Source organism: Stegostoma tigrinum, chromosome 27, assembly GCF_030684315.1.
Source record: "Stegostoma tigrinum isolate sSteTig4 chromosome 27, sSteTig4.hap1, whole genome shotgun sequence".
Taxonomy (NCBI): Eukaryota; Metazoa; Chordata; class Chondrichthyes; order Orectolobiformes; family Stegostomatidae; genus Stegostoma; species Stegostoma tigrinum.
In genome coordinates, this window is record NC_081380.1 from 24661226 (window position 1) to 24684914 (window position 23689).

A 23689-nucleotide genomic window follows, 5' to 3' on the forward strand; every position below is an offset into this window, starting at 1 on the left:
CATCCATTTGCCTCACAAACTGCTTGCTGCATTTTCCTGCTTGCTTCCCTGACTGGTGGACAAGGACAAACAGGTGCCTTTGTACATCAGCATGTCCAAATTGATTACCGTGTAAATAATAAATGCCAATCTGTTTTTCCTATTGACGTGGACAACTACAAGTGGAAACACTCATTAGTTTAGAACACTGTTATACATTTGGACTAGTGTAGTTGAGAAGTGCAGGATAGGAAGGTGGAGTAGGATCATGCAGTGGGCCAGACTTGTTTTTTTTTTATTAATTGATTTCAGTCAAATTTTTTGAAATATCTTGGCTGTTAATAAAAGGTTTCTTTGAAATTAGTGTGAGTAGTCTCAATTTCGATCATACTGTTCATCAGTCCACAGCACGGAACTGTCCCAAATTTGACAGTGTGAGGACTGCTAGTGTGGGAAGCAATAATGCAGTGCCATTGTCTAGGCTGAAAATATGGAGGGCCCTTCTGTTTGTACTTAATCACGTTGTCACTGTCCAGGCAGTGCTTAATGTTAGATAACAAAGTGTGGGGCTGGATGAACACAGCTAGCCAAGCAGCATCTCAGGAGCACAAAAGCTGACGTTTCGGGCCTAGACCCTTCATCCTTTTTTTCTGTTGTTATCTTGGATTCTCCAGCCTCTGCAGTTCGCATTATCATCCGTGCTTAATGTTATTTTCTTTCTCCAGCACTGTTATTCCCAAGTTTGAGGATTGTTGGTGCTTTTTTGTAAGAAATAGATCCAATGGGATCCAGTGCAGTTTCTTTATAAATTTCCTTTCCAACTCCACAATTTTTTGTGCAGAAATTCCTACGTTATTTTCTGGTATACAATGCAATAATCTGTTTACAAATTCAACAAGTAGTAGTATCTATTGTATTTCTGGCTAGTATGAATTGTTAAAAAAATGTGTCAAATGGTGGAAACCTTCTACTGCTGTGTGATTTGTTCTGTGGAAGATATAAATACCATTTGTTTACTAGGATACATGTTGGAAGGCACATTCAGTTTCTTCCTTGGAGGACAGAATGCTACTATATGCTATTTTAATGTCAGGCAAATTTAATGCATCCTCTTTTTGAAAATTGATTTTAGGTTGGCTTGGCTTGATTCTGAGACCGCCCGCAGGCTGAGGGAGCTCAATGAACTCTGCATACAAGAAACAGACAGAATAAAGAAATTGAGGTAAAATTTCTGCAACTTGTAATGTTTATGTAGACTTTAATATGCTGAATCCTTGTTGATATTATACAAAGTACAAGCTACTAATTTTACAAAGGAGGTGGTGAATTTTATTTAGGTTTTGAATGCTTCCCTGCTAATTTTGAATGGAATAAGTTGGATCATTTGAACTGTAAAAAATTTTGCCACACAGAAAGTAACCACTCAGTCCATCGTGACTGTGTCAGCTGAGTAAACTATTCCATTCCAATTCTGCTTTTCAGCACCTGGTCCATAGCCTTGCAGGTTCTAGCATTTCTGGTGCAAATTCAGGTTCCTTTTTAAATTAGTTGTGGATTAAAGTATCACAAATATTTAGTGATACTATGGATGATTTTAAAAAATTATTAAATATTCTTTGTTCAGATCTGAAGCTGACTCTCCCAACAAATGGATTGCAAAAGCAGAAGAAGAAATTCGTGAGAAACTTCAGCCCTTGCTGGATAAAGCACAGGTACCAAATATCTAATACTTTTAATTGGCACAGTTCTTATTCACTTTGCTGTTGGAACAATTGGACTTTTGAATTGTGTATGTTATGGATTTACAACCATCTCATGTCAGTTATTGAATCTAACATTTGATTCTGCTGCTGATATGGCAGAAATCTAAACAGTCCTGCTCACAGCATTCTCCCAATGTTACATGTGGGATCTATGATGAAAGTGGGCAAAAAGTTGGCAAATGTAATATAATGTGAAAAAATATTCATTTTGGAAGGGTCCACTTTTATTTGTCATCATCAACGATTTGGATGAGAATTTAGGAAGCATGGTTATTAAGTTTGTGGATGATACCAAAATTCATGGTATCGTGAACAGATGAAGAAGGTTATCTAAGATTACAAAGAGATCTTGATCAATTGGGTCATGGGCTGAGGAGTGGCAGATGAAGTTTAATTTGGATAAATGCAAGATATTGCGTTTTGGTAAAACAAACTTGTGTAATTAATAGTAGGTCCCTGGGTGGTGTCAAACAGAGACCTAGGGGTTTGGGTAGTGAACTTTGTGTCACATGTGACACAGAGTGGTTACAAAGGTATTTAGCACACTTGCTTTCATTGTTCAGAGCTTTGAGTATAGGAGTTAGGTCAGCATGTTGAGGTTGTAGAAGACGTTGGTGAGGCCTCTTCTGGAGTACTGTGCGCAATTTTTGTCATCCTGCTGCAGGAAGGATGTTATTAAATTGGAAAGAGTTAAGAAAAGATTTACTAAGATATTGCCCGAAGTGGATGGTTTGAATTATGCTGGATAGGCTGAGACTTTTTCCCCTAGAGTGTGGGCGGTTTATAAAATCATAAGGGGCATAGATAAGGTGAATAGAAAGGGTCTTTTCCCTACGGTGGGGAAGTTCAAGACTGGGGGCGTATTTTTAAGAGAAGGAAAAGATTTAAAAAGGACATGAGGGGCAACTTTTTTTAACATAAAGTAGTTCGTATCAACATTTAAAAGACATGTGGATAAGTACATGAATAGGAAAGGTTTGGAGCGATACGGGCCAAATACAGGCAAGTGGGACTAGATTGATTTGTGAAAATGGTCGGCATGGACTAGTTAGACAGAAGGGTCAGTTTCCATGCTGTGTGACTGTATAACTTAAATGGACAAAAACTGCAAAAGTCTACAACAAAAAGGACTTGGAGGTACTTGTACATGAAACCCAGAAAGCTAGCAGACAGGTGCAGCAGGTAATTAGGAAGGTTAATGGAATGTTGGCTGTTATTTCAAGGCATTTGGAGTACAGGAGTAGGGAAATCTTACTGCAACTGTGCAAGCTGCTTATGAGATCACATTTGGAATACTGTGAGCTGTTCTGGTTCTCTTGTTTAAGAAAACATTATTTAATTGGGAGAAATTCAGAGAAGTTCACTAGAATGATCCCTGGTATGGATGGATTGTCTTATTAGCAAAGGTTCTACAGGGTGGAATTCTACTTATTGGATCTCATTGAGGTACATTGGATTCTTTAGGGTCTTGACAGGGTCATTGCTGAGAGGATGTTTCCTCTCATGGGAGAATCTAGAAGCAGGGAGCAGAGTCTCAGAATATGGAGTGCCAATTTAGTATTGAGATGAGGAGGAATTTCTTCTCCGAAAGGGTTGAATGTCTTTGTCTTTGGAACTTCCTACAAAGTGCTGTGGGGGCAAAGTCCTTGTCTATACTTAATCCACAGATTGATTTCCCTACAAATAAAAAAATCTGTGATTGTGGGGAAAGTGCAGGCAATTAGACATCAGGAGTGTTGGGTCAGCCATGATCCCATTGAATGGCAGGCTGAAAGGGCCAAATAGCCTATTCCTGTTCCTATTTCTTATGGTCTAAGTAACTGTTTGTGATTTTTTAAAATCTATCATTGTAATTAAAACTTGAGGAATGAGACTCCATACTAGTAATCAATTGTCAGTGCCTGAGGGTTTCGTTGACTGTTACAGACATTTGCTCATTCCCATCTCCATACCTTTTAAATGACAAGATTTGACTTTTTCTGGCAAGATTAGTTTATATCTATCATGCAAATACAGTCATGTGAATGGGATCATTGCAACCCCATAACAAAGGAGCCAGATTGTGCTGTTTTCACAATCTATTGATAGAGAGCTGCATCTTGGACGTTTGGTTAGTTTGACATAAACTCTGTATGAGCTGTTTGCCTGAAATTTCTGCGTAAGCAGTAGTGAGTATTGGTGGTTTCAGTTACTTTGGCAGAAAAATATGACATATGGTTCCTTTGTGAACATCGAATATCAAGGGCCATAAAAGTGCTGGAAATGTGAGCAATAGTAATGATGCATTAGTAATTTGTGCAATTACAAAAAATTAAATGTAATAGTGAATACAGTGGCACAAGATATCCCGTTTATTGTGTTGCAGCATCAATGGGGATTTCAAATTTCCCTTTTCTTGGGTCAAGTCCAGTAAGGTTTCAAAATTTTGCTGCAGATAATCTGTAATTGATGGAATCCATGGTTCTCATATGATTGGGAGCCTAAGATGTCTGGTAATACAATGTGCCTAAAATATCTGCAATGTTAACATGAAAATAAGAATGGCAGTATTTTAAAAGGTTATGAAATACTGGACTTTAATTTAGCTTGCACATATGTCATACTGTTATAGAAACATGGGATTATTATTTTCAATAGGTTATAAGTGAATCTTGGGAAAAGAGAACTCAAAGTAAAGACTCTTCACTGCAACATCAACTATCATTACAAGTTGCTGAAAAGGTAAATAGCCTTATAAACAAGTGATGGTACTTCATGTCCAAGTTGATGTTAATATATAATTTGAACTTGTTACAGTGCTGGACAAGCCTTTAATTTTGTTACAATCTTGGTCAAGACCAATTACTTTTTATTTCAACAAATCTGAAATCCCAGCTGTGTCGTGAAAGAATGAAGCCACAAGATTCCACAGTTTAGAACTTCTTTTACAAACCATAGAAGAGTCAAACAAAGCAGACAGTAAATACTATCTGAGATAATCTCCTATAATCTGAAATGAAGTATCAGTATAACTTCAAATGAATTGCAGTCAATTATAAACTGAATTGCAGATATAAAATGGAGCCTATAAATTGACTTCACAATGCTCTTGGCTTGTATGTTGTCAATCTCAATCGAAATTCCTTTCAAACTCTGACTTCCTCACTGAACTCGATTCTTCTTCTTGAGTTAGTTATGGATGCTGTTGTAATAGGATTAGACTAGCTCCAAGTTCTATGGGCATGATCTTCACCCAAAATGGCACCTGTGTGCAGAACCACCTCTCTTGGCTGGACAGTGAAGATCCAACAATGTAATCTTTCAATAACACAGACAGCTGTGACCACTATACCTTCACTTATTCCCAACTTTTACATCTAGCCCCTTTTCTGTGCAAGTGGATTCAACTTCCACAGGGTTCTGATTGCTCTGTCTCCTTTTTTATTGTTTCAAAAAGTTTTGGTTTCCAATCTCCGTTTCAGTCTTCATTTTCTTAGCAATTAGGAGAGTGAGTTTTCCGTTTCCCTTTTCCATTAGAATTTATCGTAGAAAATACAAGCTTTGATACCAGATTCCGTCACAAACTGGACAACTATGCAATTTGGGTACCTGCCTTAGAAAAGTAAGACTTGTATTGTCAGTTTTTAATTGTTAATGAGTGTACAGTTATTTCATCTCAATATTTTGAGTGATCAAAGTGTTTTCAAGTTTGAGGATGTCAAAAGTCTGATTGTAGGAACTTGTTTTTTAAAAAAGTGTCTTTTATTTATTTTTTCTGTATCTATCTTTATCATTACCAACTCTTACAATGCTTTTGTACACGTGTATTTCAAATTTCTGGCTACAATTTGCAAGATTTATCATTTAAACTTAGTAAATACCCAGGCAGATAATAAGTCTAACCTGTGACTCTTCCAATTTTTGTCTTTGAATTGCACCCCCTTGTAAGATGTATGAGTACTTATATCTGAGCTAAACTAGTTGGCTAATTGTTATTTGATTCTGGCTTTTTTAAAGTTATTAGAATCACATTGAAATTCTTAAAATACAAGGGATTAGTGCACAATTCCAAAGTCCTGTTTAAAAAAATATAGACCAGAGACTCCCAAAAAATTGTCTAATCCATTAAGGAGCTGGGTTGAATATCACACTCTACTTTTTGAGTCAATTAGCAAGGTCTGATGACTTTGTTTCGTGATTCAAGATATTCAGCTTGAACATAATTCAGCATAAATTTTGGTGCTTTGACAGACAATTTGTGCTGTAGAATTTCAAACTTGAAAAACATTACATTAATTTCTTAGCATATATCTTTTCTGTAAAAGCAGAACAACCTGAATCATATCTAGTTGTTGAGAATGTATTATTTCCAATATTAATTATAAAAATAAAATTGTTCTTACAGGCTGCAGCTAGTGCAGACCTCCTTGGTGAAAACCTGTTAGATGAGCTGCTGGAGAACACAGCACATGAATTATTGAATCTGGAACTAAATGCAAAAACTCATTCAGAAGCTCTGATGTTACAAGAAAGCAGCACATTAGAGAACATGTTACAGAGAATAGAGGAGATGGAAGTAAGTATCTGTGATTTTGCAGCCATAGCAAAATATTGACACTTGCTGCTAACTTCAGAGAAAGCTGCTCATGGAGATCAATTTCTGTAGAATAAATTTCATTTTTCTTGATGTGGTTTTCCTAAGGATTGCAGTATTTTATGTTAAATTTATTTTGTAAACCGAAGCAAATCATAGGAATGTTTTGATTAGAAGGTGACAAATTATATTGAAATATCTAGTGTAGTAATGAATCTGTTTAAATTCTCATAGCTAAAGGAAAACCCATCAATTATACTGCTTTCAATTAGAAAGTTTAGGCCTTGAATAAAATTGCAGGCATTTGAATTTACCATGAGAGACTTGTAGTAGTTTTACAAATTACTTTTTGTAACACAGTCTGCCCAAATTGATCATTTCTTCTCTTAACTATTTCATAGAGATACCAAGAAGCAGTTTGCAGAAGAATTTGCCAGATTGAATATGCTGATCCAGATTTCTGGGCTGAGGAAGAAAAACAAGGTAATTTACCAAGAAGCTCTGAATCTTATCTATTCTAATTGTTTTTTTTTCTATTCATTCATGGGATGAGGGCATCATTGGCTAGGCCAGCATTTGTTGCCCATCCCTAATTGTCCAGAGGGAAATTGAGTTAACCACATTGCTGTGGGTCTGGAGTCACATGTAGGCCAGACCAGGTAAGATTTGCAGTTTCCTTCCTTAAAGGATGTGAGTAAACCAGATGGGTTTTTCCAACAAGTGCCAATAGATTCATGGTCATCATTAGACTGTTAATTCCACATCAGTTTTGAATTTAAATCCACCAGCTGCCATGGCAGAATTTAAATCCAGGTCCCCAGAACATAACATGGTTTAACAGTCCAGTGATAATACCATTAGGCCATTGTCTCCCCTGGTTTAGAATAGTTTAGGCTCTAGCACATAATTCTGATCTTTATTTGCTAACTTGGGCTATTCCTTTAAGGCCACTATCTGTGATGAAGTGGCATCATTGGAGAATATAATTAATTGTAGTTGTTCCTAAATTTTAAATTTGCTTGCAAATATCTGCCTCATGGTCAGAATGGCCATAGTGAAATCATATAGCATTTGAGTTTTCTTTAAATGTAATATTTATTTATCTCTTCTGTGGCGTTAGTTGGAGGAGGAAGAGGTTGAAAAGAAAATGTTGCGTATTTCCTCCATGAAGAACATTTGAAAACTTGTTTGTGAGATCTTCCCAGACACCATGAAATGACTTTTAATTTTTGCCTTATCTCTGGTGAAGTAGTATTTCTTATCAGGTTAACATTTGACTTACTCCCCCAACAAAACATTTTTACAGAAGTTAATGCAGTATTAAAATAACTTGGGATGGAGCTATGGATTGATGCACATTTTCGGATAATTAAAAGCATGGACAATTATTGGTAACTTGATTCTGGTGGTGATCAAAAACTGTCCAGCCACACGTGTTCTGCTGTCCACCTTATGCTACCCAGTTCTTTGATGCTTCTGTCATGCAGTCGTGTGGCAGGATAGATGGAAATGCTTGCTACTGCTAGCATCTTATTAAAGCTCAGCTACACATCATTTCAGACACTGCAAGCCAGTCACACTTTAGGTGTCAACCAATGCCCAAAATGTGGATGATCAGGTTATCACTTGATCTGAGTGTTCAAACTGACTGTTGCATTTACAACAGTGACTACCTTGTATTTAGGGTCCATTATTTTGATCTCTGTTATTAATAGAATTTCTTTGCATCTATCCTATGTAAGTCCTTCATAACATTTAAAGACATGTGTTAGGTCACTCTCCAGCTGTCTGCTGTTTATAGAAAGAGTTCCAGCCTGTTCAACCCTTACTGATGATTGTAACCACTTAGTTCTGTAGACCTATTTGTGTTCATTCCACTGCCAAACTATTTTTTAATAATTGGAATCTAGAGCTGTATACTCTGTAATTGCATTTTAAATGAGAGACTGAGGTAATGTAGTGAAAATGTTGTACACGCAGACAAAGAAAAACACAAGTTTGACTGGCACAACACATAGCACAAGCCACAGACATGCCGGGGAATTCCTAGAGGCCTGGCATTCCAACTGGAACTCCATCAACAAACACATCAAACTTGACCTGATATACAAATCACTGAAAAATAGAACCGGAAGTGATGCCAACCACCCCAGCAAACTAAGGCATATGAAAAGTGGGACTGAACACCAGTGCTTCACTGAATGTTACTAGCAGGCTGATAAAATGTCTGCCATCAAACACGCTGGCTTGTCAAGCAAGTCTACAATCTCAACATTAAACTGAATTTTAGAATCTGTGTATAAGGCACCCATGTTTATGAAGAGCAGATATAAAACCTGGTCAGCTATTTGGGTGTTTTGGGGGGAAAAAAACTTGCTTATATGTCATGTTTGATATTTGATATTTCTGTTCTAACAGAAAGAGAGTTTGTTTTAATTGACACAAAGCCACGCACCCCACAACCAATCAGGATCACCAGAACTATTGAACAAAGTGAACCAACATTGGACAGAATAATTCAAAAGTCTTTGGAAGTTGAGTAAGTTATAATTGTATTGACTCATTTTGGTAATATATTTGTAATTCTCTGTCTCTCTGTCTCTGTCTCTCTTTTTTTCCAATCTAGTTTCTGAAATGTTACAGATGTTGTTGCTTTTTGTATACTTGTATATTGTTCCCAGATATCTAGTTGGATTTGAGTGGATTTATCTTATACCATTACAACCATCAGTACATAGTATTGAGAAAATATACATCTGTGTCATCTTCACTTCATCCAGAGGAAGCACTTTTAAGTAATCTTTATTTTATTTGAAACCTGTGAATGCTGGAAATAACAATTTAGAAAATAATTGCAAAGTAGTATAGAACTTAAATATTGCTAAATAGATGCATAAAGTTGAAGCTTTTCATCTTGCATTCATTATGATTGAAACGCAAAAAAGACAACTTGAAAAGGGAACAATTTATACAGCATGCGAAGAGGGTGCTGAAGACACAGGAAGATGTTGCAGCGCTAGAAATTAGAAATAAAAACATGAAGTGCTGGCGAGTCTCAGCGGGCTAGGCAGCATTTCTGGAGAGAGAAACACAGTTAAACTTTTGAGTCTAAATTGATTCCTCTTTGGAAGAAGTCATGAGACTTACCAATTCTGTCAGACCTACTGAGTTTCTCCAGCATTTTATTTTTATTTGAGAAGAGGATGCTAATTGGTTAGGCTATGATTGGCATGGATAGGTAGCAAGAATTATTAATTGTTACAGTTAACTGAATAAATTCAAACTTGGCAGCCGTCACAAGTTGCTATTTTCCAGTAAACAGGTGGTTTTATCCACCAGCAGGATGCTGGTGTCAAGCCTTAGAAATGTTTTTCTTACAACGCAGATGAGTAATGAGGTGTATGAATTTCAATGTCAGTGTAATGCTAGGCATGTAGGACCCATGTTCCAACAACCGTATCAAACAACCTGTTCCTTTGCCCACAGTGGTAGCATGATGACCATGTTCAATCAGCCTATGCTTGCATAGCTCAGAAATTAGTGGTCAACACTTGATGTGATTCTGCTATTAAATAATCCTTGATAGATAATCCAGATTCTGCTAAGAGTTACACCAGAATCTAATTTTAAGTTCATCAGTCAGACTGAGTGTGATCATTTGCACATGTAGAATATGCATTTATTCATACACTGGGTCCTGTTCTTTGTAGGCATAAAGAATCCATCTGCACTTTGCAACTTTGTCACTGAAGAAAGGGCTACAAGTGCAGTTAAATCATGCTGTATATCCATGACATGCCCTGACAGATCAGAGTTGACTTGCCTGGTTTAAAATAAACTGATTTAATTTAGAAACCAGAGAAAATATATAGAACTTTATTCTTCCTCCATTTAAACAACATTGATGAGCATTAATGTTAACTACAATAGATGGATTAATCTCTTTGTGACATAAGTTTGTTGCTCCTTTCAGAGATTTCATTTGTCATCCCAACCCAAAAGGCTCCTGACATCTGCTCTACAGAAGTCTTAGAAGGACCATGCATAATAGACAAATTGATTACTTATTCCAGTATTCTACTCTCTATCATCATATGAACAATAACTCCCATGATTTCTTTAGCAAAACCATTATCAGCTTGGCAATTACTCCACAACAGAATCAGAGAATGCCTGCAGTGTGAAAGCAGGCCATTCAGCTCATCAGGTTGACACAGACCCTCCCAAAGAACGGCCCACCCAGACCCACCTCTCCTACCCTGACCATGTAACTCTGCATTTCCCATGGCTAGTCCACCTAACATGCAAATCTTTGGACCGTGGGAGGACACCCATGCAGATACAGGAAGAATGTGCAAACTCCAGGCAAGACACTTGCCTGAGGGTGGAATCAAATCCAGGTTCCTGGCCTTGTGAGGCAGCTGTGCTAGCTTGCTTTGAGCTTTTGAGACTGAGAATAAGAGACAATTCCTTGAGGAAAGACACATGTACGTTTTAGGTGGGACTGAATTCCATATTAGTATTCTCTGAATCTGCTTGACCATCCTAACATGGTTCAGACCGTTACAAAATCAAAGTTTGGACCACATTTGGAATATTGTGAGCAGTTTTAGACCCTGTATCTAAGGATGGATGTGCTTGCATTGGACAGGGTCGAAAGGAGGTTTAAAAGAATGATCCCAGGGATAAAGGACCTGTCATATGGGGACCAGTTAAGGAATTTGAGTAAAGAGCCAATGCATTTTAGTAGGATTGGTGGGGAGGGGTTGGAAAGTGGGCTGGGGTGGGGAAGAGGGGAAATCTGAATGAAACTTACCAAATATAGAGATGCCTGAATAAAGTGGAAGTGGAAATGATGTTTCAACTAGGAGGAGAGATTAGGACCTGAGCGCAAACCTTGAGCATGAAGGAGTGATCCTTTAGAACTGAAATGAGCAGGAATTTCTTCAGCCAGAGAATAGAAAACCTGTGGAACTCATTGTTGAAGAGGGCTTTGGAGGCCAAGTCATTGAGTGCATTTAAGAAAGAGATAGATAGGTTCTTTATTAATAAAGGGGACCAAGGCTTACAGGGAGAATGGCAGAGTGGGTTTAAGAAACATCACCCTGAAGGAATGGTGGAGCAGGCTCAATGGGCAGAATAGCTAATTTTGCTCCTGTATCTTCCGGTTTTGTTTCCTTCTACTTCCCGTCGCTCCTAACAGAGAATCTCAAAGGTTAGATGTTATGGAATAGTCAATACTGATGAAGTCAGTTTTAAACTCCAGTGAACCAACTATGCCTTTCAACTTCTAATGACCTTTCTAGAGATACGGCATTGTATAAATTAGTGAGACCGTGCTTGTGCAGGTATTTAGTTTTTCAACATAATACAAATGGCAAAAGAAGAGAAAGCATAAAAAGTACTTACAATAGCAATTTTATACTGATATAGTGATATAATGCTGTGAAATGTTATAAAGTACTTCAGGTGTGTTATCAACCAAATTTCGACGCTGCCACCTCAGGATCTATAAGCATAGGTGACCAAACGTTTACCCAATGAGGCATCTAAATGGAAGGCAATGTATTCGAGAAACAAAGCGGCTTAGGGAAGGAATTCGTGAGCCTAAATCCAGGCAGTAGGCCAATAGGATGTGATTAAAATGCCCAAGAGACCAGAAATAGAGGAGCTTAGAGATTGTAGAGAGTATACAAAGATACTGAAGCGTAAGGCCATGCAGGGATTTGAAAACCAGATTAAGAATATAAAAATCTAAGCAAATTGGAAACCAATGTAGACCACCCAAGTGATAGTTGATAGAACAGGATTTGCTGCAAGTTATACTATGAGTAGCAGAAATTTGGATGAGTGTACATTTATAGAAGGTGAAATATGGGAGTCATCGTGAGTGTCAGGAGATTACCAGGTAATATACCAGAGAATCAGTTTCATTTTCCACAAATATTCATGATCAGTCTGTTACATGAGATTTATCTCCTGTCACTAATAAATTATAATCAAGGTCAAGTTTATGTTTGTTTTAATAAAAAAAATGTGTTATTGTCATACTTTTATTTTTATTTAGCCCTGCTGAGGATTTGGAATGGAGTGGAAAACCAGAACCTGCTTCTCTGTTGGAACCATTAGCCCAGAAATTATCCAGGAAAAGGCACAATGGGATTGAACTTTCAATACCACAAAAAATGTTTCAGCATATACTTGACTATCGTGAAAGATTTGACCAGCATCTGAAAATGATTTCACATGAGGCTGTAGGGAGCTTTAACCCTTGGTTAATTACTGAAAGGTAATTAATAAATTGTTTCATTGGGCAAATAATACACTCCATATACTGCAATTATTGGTTTATTTAGTTTATATTTAATTATATGAATGAGTTTTTAAACAGCCCATGATAGCTTTGCAAGACCAATTGAGTTTGTTCTCGCTTTCATCACTCCTTTGCAGTACTTAAACCAAAGTACTGTTCTCATTGAAATTATCTGCCATTTATTGTTTCTCTTTTGCTTAAAAAAAAAAGTAGCTTACTATTTAGAACAGTATCATCAGGTCTTTAAATTCTTTTCTTTCAAACTGGGTTGAAGTGGAAATGGGACAGGGACTTGTGACAAATGAGATATATAGACCAAGATCAAATTTATAAACAGAGTGGATATGTTCAGCATTGAGAACATCATTTGACATTTACTATTTTAACAGCAGGGAGTGTTATTTTGTCAGCAATGAATACTGGTGTTGGAAAAAGAAAATAGTGGAAATCAGCAGTAGTTCAGTCAGCATTTGTGGACAGGACAGAGTCACTTAAATTTTGGATGCAGGCCTTTTTTCAGAATTGTTCTGATAAGTTTGTGCCCAGAACATACTAGGTCTGTTCCCTCCACAGAGTCTAACTGATCTCCTATACCTTTCAGGCATTTTGTTATTTTTGTTTTTGCTTCAGCTTTCCAGTTTTTGCACTTTTGTTTTAGATGTTCACTGAAGATTATACATGAGATTGGAAGAGGTAACTAAATGGATATTTCAGCTTCGGACAAGTGTGTGTTGAAATGACTGAATGAGTATTACATGAGCTGCTGTACTTGAAACATCCCAGGGAACAGGACAGAATTAATGATTATGTTTGTCCTTTTAACAAATTGCACTTTTAGGAAATTATACCTTTGGGATAGGAGAGAAAGGGGGAATGTGGCTTAATGGTGGAATGTATCCAGCACTTTTTGTGGTTTTGTTTAAAAAGTTCCAGCTTGAACAAAGATTTTTTTTTTTAAATATGTAGATAATACAAATATGATCTTACTTGCTGATTGTTTTGCTACATTTGTGAAAATGATTACCCATTTCTACTAAAGAAAGTTCAAAGGGATTCAAAATACATGGCTTTTGAGATCATTCCAAATAAAGAATCTGCAGATGATGTCAGTTTTTACATAGCAATTCAAGATAGGTTTTTAAAAAAATTGAACTACAGGAGGTATTTATTGTAATTGATTAATGTATTTGCATGGTTAAAGATAGAATATATTTCAAAATGATCACACCTGAATGTGCTTCAAATCGCTACCTAAATAGATGCAACTTTCAACTTTAGATAGTGATTGTATGATAAATTTTAATTTGATTTGCCTTTCTGCAGTAAGTATTTGTAATTATATTGTCCGTGTCTTGTCATTCTTTCTAAAAATATGCAAGGCAATTTTGCTTGAGTATCTTTAGTTTAGACATTTGGTTAAATACATTTGCCTCTCTGCTTCAAGGTTTTTAAACATCGTCTGGTGAGGTGATGCTGTAATGGTAATGTCACTGGACTAGTAATCTAATGTTCTGGGGATTTAGTTTTGTGTCTCAACATGGCAGATGGTAACGTTTGGATTAAAGAAAAATATGAAGGAATAATAATGTTACCACCACCAAAAGGAAGTCTATCATCTCTACCTGGTTCAACAGCAATGTGGTTCACACTCATCTGTCCTCTGGGAAATTAGGGATTGGCTATGATACTAGTGACATACATATTGCAAGAATGAATTGAACTGAAAAAATCTGAAGGTTAATAAATTATCTTCTGTAAAATTAGTTTTGTTTTCAGTTATCTGAAGTAGTTGGAGATTGTGAAATAATTTGTGACTGGAAAGATACCAATGCAATTCAGCGCCTGCTGATATAAATAACCAGTTTAATTTGAACAAGCTTTTAATCACTGCAGGATTTTGCAGAACAAAAACAGCTGGAAGATCTACTAATGGAGACCGGGGCTTTGATCTGCCTCTTTTTATACCAATTTGAAAACATTTAAATATTTCAGGAACTTTACACCTAATAAACAAAAAAATCAGAAGATATTGGGTTTTGTTTAATTGATGCTTGGAGAATTAACCGTCTTAATTGTGCTCCAAAAGGCATAGTACTTTTAAGATGGAATCGGGAATAGAGACCATACAACCTTGATATGGTCATTTACGAAGAATTTATACAGCAGTATTTAAATTTTTCACTGCAATTTTTCTAGTTACAAATATCAACCTTCTGACCATTAACAACTCTTCAGGAGTGAATGTAAAAGATTTCCTTGAGTGGCTCTCTTGTAGCCTCCACTGAATCTAGAATGTATTTCTTTTACACGATTCTAAATGCAGATATCTTGGGCGCCTCTCTACATCATTCAAGGAATGCTGAGTGCAGATCACTGACAATTCATAGTTTTCTATGCAAATACCTACAAGCTCAAATGGCCCACCTCTCTGCAATGTATTTATGTGCTATCGGACGTTTTTCAAATTTTTACTGCGGTGCACTTGCCTATTGCTTCAGAATATGAATGGCTAAGTAATAACAGCATCCATTATGCTGATGAGTTTGTAACATGTTGATAAATGAAAAGATGTACTTGTTAAATGTTCTTAATGAAAATGCAGTTCCCACAATGAAGTTGTAAGCCTGGACTTTAAATTGGCATCACGCAACATGCTTGAGAACACAATAGACCTCAGTGCAGAAGTTTTCATCTTCATTTTATGTTTTGTTTTCATTGGATGTATTCAATGAAAACATAAAACAATCTTTTATATGAAAGAATTGTCTTGGTTTGAAACAGGCCGTCAAATGCAGGTTTGTTTTTTTTCTGGAAGCGTTAAGCATTAAAATCTAAGCAAGAATATTAATTCAGGGTAAGAAACACTGAATGTACTTCCATAATCCAAGACTACATTTTAACCCATGAGAAGCATGCCAATTATTGTTGTCATTAATTTCCATTTGTAAAAGTTCACTTGATGACTGATTAACTTTGCTGATACATACTGTTCTTTTTTTTTCTCTCTCTCTCTCTTAGCTTGGCTGAAGAGCTAATGGATGAAGGTCTAAGTGATGTAGCAGATGAATTGCAAAATGTATGTGAGGAGTATGCAGAAGCCTTGTTCACTTCTGAGTTCGTGCAGCCTGTAGAATGAAAAGCAAAACAAAACTGAATATGCCCTAGAGTCACAGGAAGAGATATTTAGCTCGTCTCCTGAATTCTCCAAAGAAGCATATAAATTATCACCTGAAAACATGTGACTAAAGCATAACTTGTACATTGTACATGTAATGCTTATCATTGATAAGATTGTTCTTCAAATCCATTTTAATGTATAACAATTCTTTTATTTTACCTTTTTAATCTTGTCATAAATTTTAGTGATTGAAAGTGCTGTGGTATTAATTTCTTTTTATTAACATTTCTCAAAATAGACTTTTAAAGCCATGTGGAACCTGCCTACTTTTACCAGATGTTCTTAGTTTCATTTCAAAATCTGAACCGTTTTCACATTTTTTTAATACTGATTTTGAGTTCAGTTCTCAGACTGCGTGAATGGACCATGTCCTCAATATGATGTAACATCAATATATTTCCCTGTTGCCATGAATACTGAACACATTAATCTCACCATCCTTGGTGTCCAAGTGGTATATATGTAAGTGAAATTTTCCCATACTTTGGAATTTCTTATCCTTCAGGACAATTAAACATTGTGCACATAGTTGTTGCTTTCACCATTGCACTTTGTCCAGTTATGTACCTTGTTTTCCTCCAGATGTACAATATTTGTGTTTCTGTTGGTCTTTATGTCAAACTTTATATTTCATGACTATTGTGTGTATCTGTTCCCTGGTTTCACAGGTGTCCAGCTGGTAAAACATTCTGCAGCTCCCATCTTGAGTAATAATTACCAGTAGAATAAGGTACTGTTACAGTCAAGATGGGAAGGATAGTACTAAATGTCCGGTTTCAGGTCAGACGTCAGGAAGTGTTCCTTTATGCAGAAAATAGTCCATAATTGGAATGGATTACTGGACGAAGGTTGATTGACTCAGGATACTGGATATTTTTTACAGAAATGGTAAGATCATATAATTTGTATCCTAGAAAGATGCGATCAAACAACCCATTACATATTTCCCTAAACTGTCATCTCTGCTACATTTTTGACATCTAATTTTCTGGCAGTTATGGACCATTGCAGCCAGACTTTTGTCTGAAACAGATAAAACATTTGTAATTACATGTACTTGGTTGGATGGGTTTGATGGAGGTGTTATCTTGGGAGGGAGAATAGTGATTTATTTTCTAGCTCAGTTCATTTAGGGCTTCAGAAACATTTAATTTTGGAATACATCTTGAGTTGTTTTTTTAAATCTACAGTGTCCTGAAAGTGCTTGTAGTTGCTGCTGCCGGTACTGAACTGTTGTGGTCTGCTTTTCCAAAATATTGCTTTTCACTTCCATACCAAAAGAGCATTCAAACCCTGAACACGTGTTAAGTTTCAGCTGCAGTTCCTTGTCAAATAGTCATACCACTTGGTTTCACATCTCTGAATGTCTAGCTTCCTCTGTTGGGTGCATTTTGTGCTCGCAATTAGTCCACTACTATTCCCACCTGTTTATATATACAAGTGAGAGTAACTTGCAATGAGTATAAGTTAATGGACATACAATTGCAATGGAGCTATATTTACATTAATTAAATAAGAACTTTGACAGCTTTAAAGGTACTCATTATGTGATAAATGTCTGACATTTCTAAAAGAAGTGATGTATGTTGAGAAAACAACATCTTTATTTTGGAAAGAAGTTATTTAGATTTAGGTGATAATTACAAGTAGGCTATCTTCTCTTCGAACACTACTGATTCCTGCGTGTAATATAAAGCTTGTGGCAAATGTCAAAGTCAACAGTTTTAGGCTGTTACTGATGGCGGAGTGATGAATTTATCATCTAGTTTGGCATTTGAAGATTAGCTAATTGATCATTAGTTACCATTTAGAAAAAATATATTAGTATTTAATTTACCAATATAGGGGATTCGTTATTTTCTTAGCAATATGGCAGAAACATTAACTAAACTTAACATGTGCATTGCTTTCAAATTAAAAATGAAGTTTTCACAAGAATTGCTTAATTTTAAAATTCTTTTTAGGTCATTGCGCAGCTGATCCTTATTCAGTGAACTACTGATTAAAATCAAAACAACTTTATTAACTAAACCTGCCACGTTAAAAGAAACTAAATGAACAATACTCATAAAACTGATGTACTAAAATAAATCTATAAATGCAAACAATAAAACATGCAGTTAAAACAAGCAAGCATTACAATTTGTCCTCCGAGCATAACCCCTGGAGTCTGTCAAACAATCTTAGCAGGTCAGTAAAAATGTGCAACATTTTGAGAGTCAATGAGGCAGTTAAACGAAATACCTCCTGGGCAAGAAACTTCAAATTTCATATCGCAAGACAGTTCATGAGCTTATTGTTTGCTTCTGCCCACTTCCCTCTTGTGCCCATAACAATGGCACATCTCCACTCATTAACCCCCAATCTGATCTGTTAAATGTTTATCCTCAATCACCTTCTCATCCCAGACCTTTTCCAACGCTTCCTCTTCGTTCTCAAACCAAATGGTGACATCAATGACAACGGCTGAATCCTTTTTGGAAAAATTTAAATCTGGCTTCCACAACTCATCAGTATCATCTCGAGATTCCAGAAAGGTCGTCCAACCATATTTACCCACGTGCTGACGTAACATCTCAACAATCTTATTATGCCTGTTTATTTGAGTATTCTTCACCGCTGGACACCACCCAGAAATATGGGGAAGTGTCTCTAATGAAGCTTCAACCTCTGGTGCGCTTTACTAAAGAGGTATCTCCCATGGTCACTGCTGTCCTGGTCAAATACAAATTGCATCGCATTAGCAAAGTGCTAATTAATTTTGTTGTCTTCACAGTGGTTGCTGTTTTGACCCATGCATTCGATATCTTATTCTCAAAATACTTCACGCCTAATCCTTGGCACTGTAAGGACATCCATTTCTGCCACTCTGTCTCCCTCCAATCTTTATAATTTGTGTTAAACATGCTCACCAAATCCCTTCTCTCTTCAACATCTGTCACCTTATCAAGCTGAACACGAACATTTCAGGGGACCAAATCTTTTGCATCACCTTTTAATTTCGTCAGCTCCGCTATTATGCCCTCATTACTCTCCTTACTAAACTGGAAAGATGCCTGGATGACTTTATCCTTCGATTATTCCAGCACCACACGCTTTCTTGAAACAACAGTTGCAGTTTCAACCGGGAAATCACCCTCCATCCTCCTGTCTCTACTCTGGGCATGTAAAATCCCATCTGATGTATGATCAAGTAAATGTAAAATTTCGTTAATAAAACCTCGAATAAAAGAGTCCGAACTACGTAAAATATTCTGGGATGCCTCTGCTAACGCCAAATGGTAATGCAACCTGGGTACAAAATAGTTCTTAAAAATCTCAATCTTCAGCATTGTGCGGACAGCCGATCTTTTCAAATTCTCGGCCCACTCTTTCAACTTAATCTCCCAGTCGGCCAATTTAACACCCGCCCATGGACCCTTTTGAGCACTCGGGTATTTCTCAGTCTTGCTCAGAACGATATACTGAACCACGCTCCCACCGAGCCTCCATCCCTTTCAATTATACAAGGCTGTCTTAGCCTTTGATTGTCTTGATGTTTATTGTGAGACCTACATTGTCCCAAATCGTAAATAATTTTAAGATACTTAACCATCCGTAAGTGAGATCAACATCCCAGTGCAACAATATACATGAACGCCAAGGCAGTACGTTACGAGAGATGAATTGGCCTTTGATGAATAGATTAAGTGCAAATGCCTTTGCCTTTAGTGATGAATTGGATTTCTGATTATTGCAGTAGTTGCTGTGGAGGTGAATTGGTTGTCTTGATTCCCGGAATGTGGGTTAACGTCTTTCCATCAGAGGTGAATGGGTTTCCTGATCGTATGGAATGCCCAGTGTTTTGTGTGACTGGATATTAATTGAAGTTAGAATGTCCGGTTTGGTTCCGAACACTCTGAGGTTTTGTTTACAGGTTGGAATGTTCAATCTGGTGGATTGTTCTCTCACAGCTGAGGTGTGAATTCTTGGTTTAACAATAGTTCCAGGCAGCTCTGTCTTTCTTTTGTGTGTTCTTCCCAGACCCCAGTTCAGCTGCCCCTTTAAAATATTTTACTTTTATCTCCAAGTTTTGGTCCAGGGGTTTTAAATGATAGGGCAGTTTTAAAATCCAGTATTTTAAAAATGGTAGGATTTTTGCTCAGTCCTGCAGGAGTTAAGTATTCTTTTTCCTTATGGGCAGCCTTCCTGTATTTGCTGGTCTGGAGCTCCTCATTGACCCTTTGTTCAACCATCACGTTGTGGAATGGGAGTCGGTTGTTGTCCTCTTCCCTGGTGAATTTTATGCCATTGAGGATATTGTTGATGAGTTGGTGGGTTTCCTCCAGTTTGTGCGCTTGATGGTGACAAATGTGTCATCCACATAGCGGGCACATTGTTTTGGCTGGATAGTGGGAAGGGCTGTTCATTCTAGTCTTTGCATTATCTGCTTCAGCTGTAAGCTCTGACATGGGTGATCCTGTGAGTCTTCTGTTGATTTGTTTGTATAACTGGCCGTTGAAGACAAAGTGGGTCATGAGGTATAAATCTAGTAGTTTGAAGGTGTTGTGCTTGTTGGTGTGGTAGGGGATTGAGCATTACTGTTATGAGGCTAGTTCCCCCTTAGCTAGGGGGATGTTGATGGAAGTAAACAATGATGTCACCTCAAAGGGGATCATAACTTTGTCTTCGTTGATTCTGGTGTCTGACATTACTGAGGAATTCTTGGGCCGAGTGGATAGAGTGGGTTGAGCAGTTTACTAGGTGTGCTATTTTCTGCTGTAATTCTTTAGCCAGTCTGTATATTGTTGTATCCGGGAGAGAGACTATGGGTCCAAGGGGAACTTCAGGCTTGTATACCTTGGGGAATCCATAGAAGCGGGGTGTGTTTGATCCCTCCGGTTTCATCCTCTGGTGGTGTGTTTTGTTAATTTCCCCTGTCTGCTGTAATTTCATTAGGGTAGCGGAGATTTGATTTTCTCATTTGTGATGTGGGGTCTGTTGCCATCTGTTGGTAAGTGCCAGTATCTGCTCGTAATGTTTGTGCTGAATTTGACCTGATAGAAAGGATCAATCTCCCCATAATTTATTGTAAAATAACTGAGACTCGTCAAGATGACTTTTGAATGTAACATTTAGTATGGTGCATGCTGTTGAACATAAGTGGGCATGCGCAAGTTCACATCACTGTTAAAAGAAACTGGTGTAAAGCAAAGTACACCCACACAGCGGACCAATTATACATCAAAGGTGTTTATATTTCCGGCAACAACTCTTCACACACACTGGGTGTGGTATCGTGCCTTAATAACAAAATATAACCATTCAATCGAAAATGGGGAAAAAAATTTAGAAACTGAAGTCACAATTAAAAAAGTTAAAATGGGTTTGGGAAACCATTTACTCCATTTTTGCAGCAGCAGCGGGAGCGATGAGAGCAAGTACCAGGGGGCTGCCAAGACGGTAAGTTCTTCATTTTGGCAGCAGAGCTGAGTGGGAGCTATTGAATTATGCCTTGGGAAGGTGAGTGAACTGATCTATTTGGGGAGTGGCTCGATGTTTGATTAGTCTAGGTCAATTCGGCATAAGGAGGGGAAAGTGTTGGGTATTCTGAAAGACATTAGGGTGGACAAGTCCCCAGGTCCAGATGGGATCTAAGCAAGCGAGGATAAAGCTGGGGCTTTAACAGATATCTTCTGCAGCATCCTTGAGCACGGCTGAGGTCCCGGAGAATTGCTGATGTTGCCCTCTTGTTTAAGAAGGGTAGCAAGGATAATCCAGGTCATTATAGACTGGTGAGCCTGATGTCAGTGGTGGGGAAGCAGCTGGAGAAGATACTGAGGGATAGGATCTATTTACATTTGGAAGAAAATGGGCTTATCAGTGATAGGCACCATGGTTTTGTGCAGGGAAGGTCATGTCTTACCAACTTGATAGAATTCTTTGAGGAAGTGACAAAGTTGATCGATGAGGGAAAGGCTGTAGATGTCATATACATGGACTTCAGTAAGGCATTTGATAACGCCATGGTAGGCTGTTGGAGAAAGTGAAGTCGCAAGGGGTCCAGGGCGGACTAGCTAGATGGATACAGAAGTGACTAGGCAACAGGAGACAGAGTTGTAGTGGAAGAGAGTTTCTCAAAATGGAGAACTGTGACCAGTGGTGTTCCACAGTGATCTAAATTGGGACCACTGTTGTTTGTGATATACATAAATTATCTGGAGGAAGGTATAGATGGCCTGATTAGCAAGTTTGTAGATGACACTAAGATAGGTGGAGTTGCAGATAGTGAAGGGGACTGTTGGAGAATGCAGCAGAATATAGATAGATTGGAGAGTTGGACGGAGAAATGGCAGATAGAGTTCAATCCATGCAAATGCGAGGTGAAGCATTTTGGAAGATCCAATTCAAAAGTGAACTATTCGGTAAATGGAGAAGCTCTGGGGAAAATTGAAGCACAGAGATTTGGGTGTTTGGGTCAATTGTACTCTGAGGGTGGCAATGCAGGTCGATAGTGGTCAAGAAGACATACGGCATGCTTTCATTCATCGGATGGGGTATTGAGTACTAGAGTTGGCAGGTCATGTTACAGTTGTATCGGACTTTGGTTTGGCCATATTTGGAATACAGCGTACATTTCTGGTCGCAACATTGCCAAAAGGATGTGGATGCTTTGGAGAGGATGCAGAGGAGGTTCCCCGTGATGTTGTCTGGTATGGAGGGTGCTAGCTCTGAAGAGAGGTTGAGTAGATTCGGATTATTTACATTAGAAAGACGGAGGTTGAGGCGGGGGGGGACCTGACTGAGGTCTACAAAATCATGAGAGGTATAGACAGGATGGATAGCAAGAAGCTATTTTCCCAGTGTGGGGGACTCAATTACTAGGGTCACAATTTCAAGGTCAGAGGTGGAAAAGTTTAAGGGAGATTTGCAAAGAATGTTCTTTATGCAGAGGGTGGTGGGTTCCTGGAACGCGTTGCCAGCGGAGGTGGTAGAGGCAGGCACGATAGCATCATTTAAGCTGTATCTAGACAGATGCATGAATGGGCAGGGAGCAGAGGGATACAGATCCTTGGAAAATAGGTGACAGGTTTAGATAGAGGATCTGGATCAGTGCAGGCTTGGAGGGCCGAAGGGCCTGTTCTTGTGCTGTAATTTTCTTTGTCCTGAAAGTGAACTTTTAAAATAAATGTCATTTGATTTGAGGACAAAATTAAATGGTGCATTGACACAAATAAATGATTTTTGATTTGATTTTTGATTTTACACTTCAGTAAGGAAGTAGGAGAAACAAAAGTTCCTTTGGATATTTGACTCTGCTCACTTGATAAGGGTTTTGCTGATCTTTTATCTTTCTTCCATGCTTTTTGGACGATCACCTTACTGACTAAAAATCTACCTGTCTCTGTCTTGAACATACACAATGGTTGAGCATTAACAGCACTATTGGGTACAGAATTTCAAAGGTCCACTAACCCAGTGAATAAATTTTCTGCTCCTTTCAGACTTAAGTGGTTGATCCCTTACTAAAAGAGAGTGACCTCTAGTTCTAGAGCTTCTAGCCTGGTGAAAGAGGCTCCCAGAAGCTACTCCGTTAGGTTTAAAAATGGATATTTCAGTTAGATTGTTTCTATTCTAAATTCTAGGCCTAGACAAGGTATAGGTAATCCTCATCTGAAAAACGAGTACCATGTCTGTTTCTTTTCATTCAAGCAAACAATTCCCAATGAATTTTTAAAACTTACCTTAGCTTTTGCTGTTCAAAAATGAAAGTTGAATAACTTGAACGATCTTTGAGGATTATAAATGAAAAGATATGATTCTTTGATTCTGTGGAAGAGCAGATGATTTTAATAGTTTTCATTTGAGATATTGTAAATTTATAATTATTTGCTTAAAAATGG

The 23689-nt window shown here is 37.6% G+C and overlaps 1 protein-coding gene across 2 annotated transcripts in view; it reads left to right on the forward strand.

Moving 5' to 3' along the window:
• The window catches only part of kiaa0753 (KIAA0753 ortholog), a 31731-nt gene extending 15397 nt beyond the window's left edge, over nucleotides 1–16334 (forward strand). For both annotated transcript variants that reach the window (XM_048557439.2, XM_048557440.2), the window contains exons 11-18: nucleotides 1112–1201; nucleotides 1604–1691; nucleotides 4380–4463; nucleotides 6127–6297; nucleotides 6717–6798; nucleotides 8734–8854; nucleotides 12383–12604; nucleotides 15647–16334. In XM_048557439.2, coding sequence (XP_048413396.1) covers nucleotides 1112–1201; nucleotides 1604–1691; nucleotides 4380–4463; nucleotides 6127–6297; nucleotides 6717–6798; nucleotides 8734–8854; nucleotides 12383–12604; nucleotides 15647–15764 — 976 coding nt within the window. In that variant the 3' untranslated portion in view covers nucleotides 15765–16334. The remainder of the gene's footprint in view (nucleotides 1–1111; nucleotides 1202–1603; nucleotides 1692–4379; nucleotides 4464–6126; nucleotides 6298–6716; nucleotides 6799–8733; nucleotides 8855–12382; nucleotides 12605–15646) is intronic.
• Nucleotides 16335–23689: the final 7355 nt, after the last annotated feature.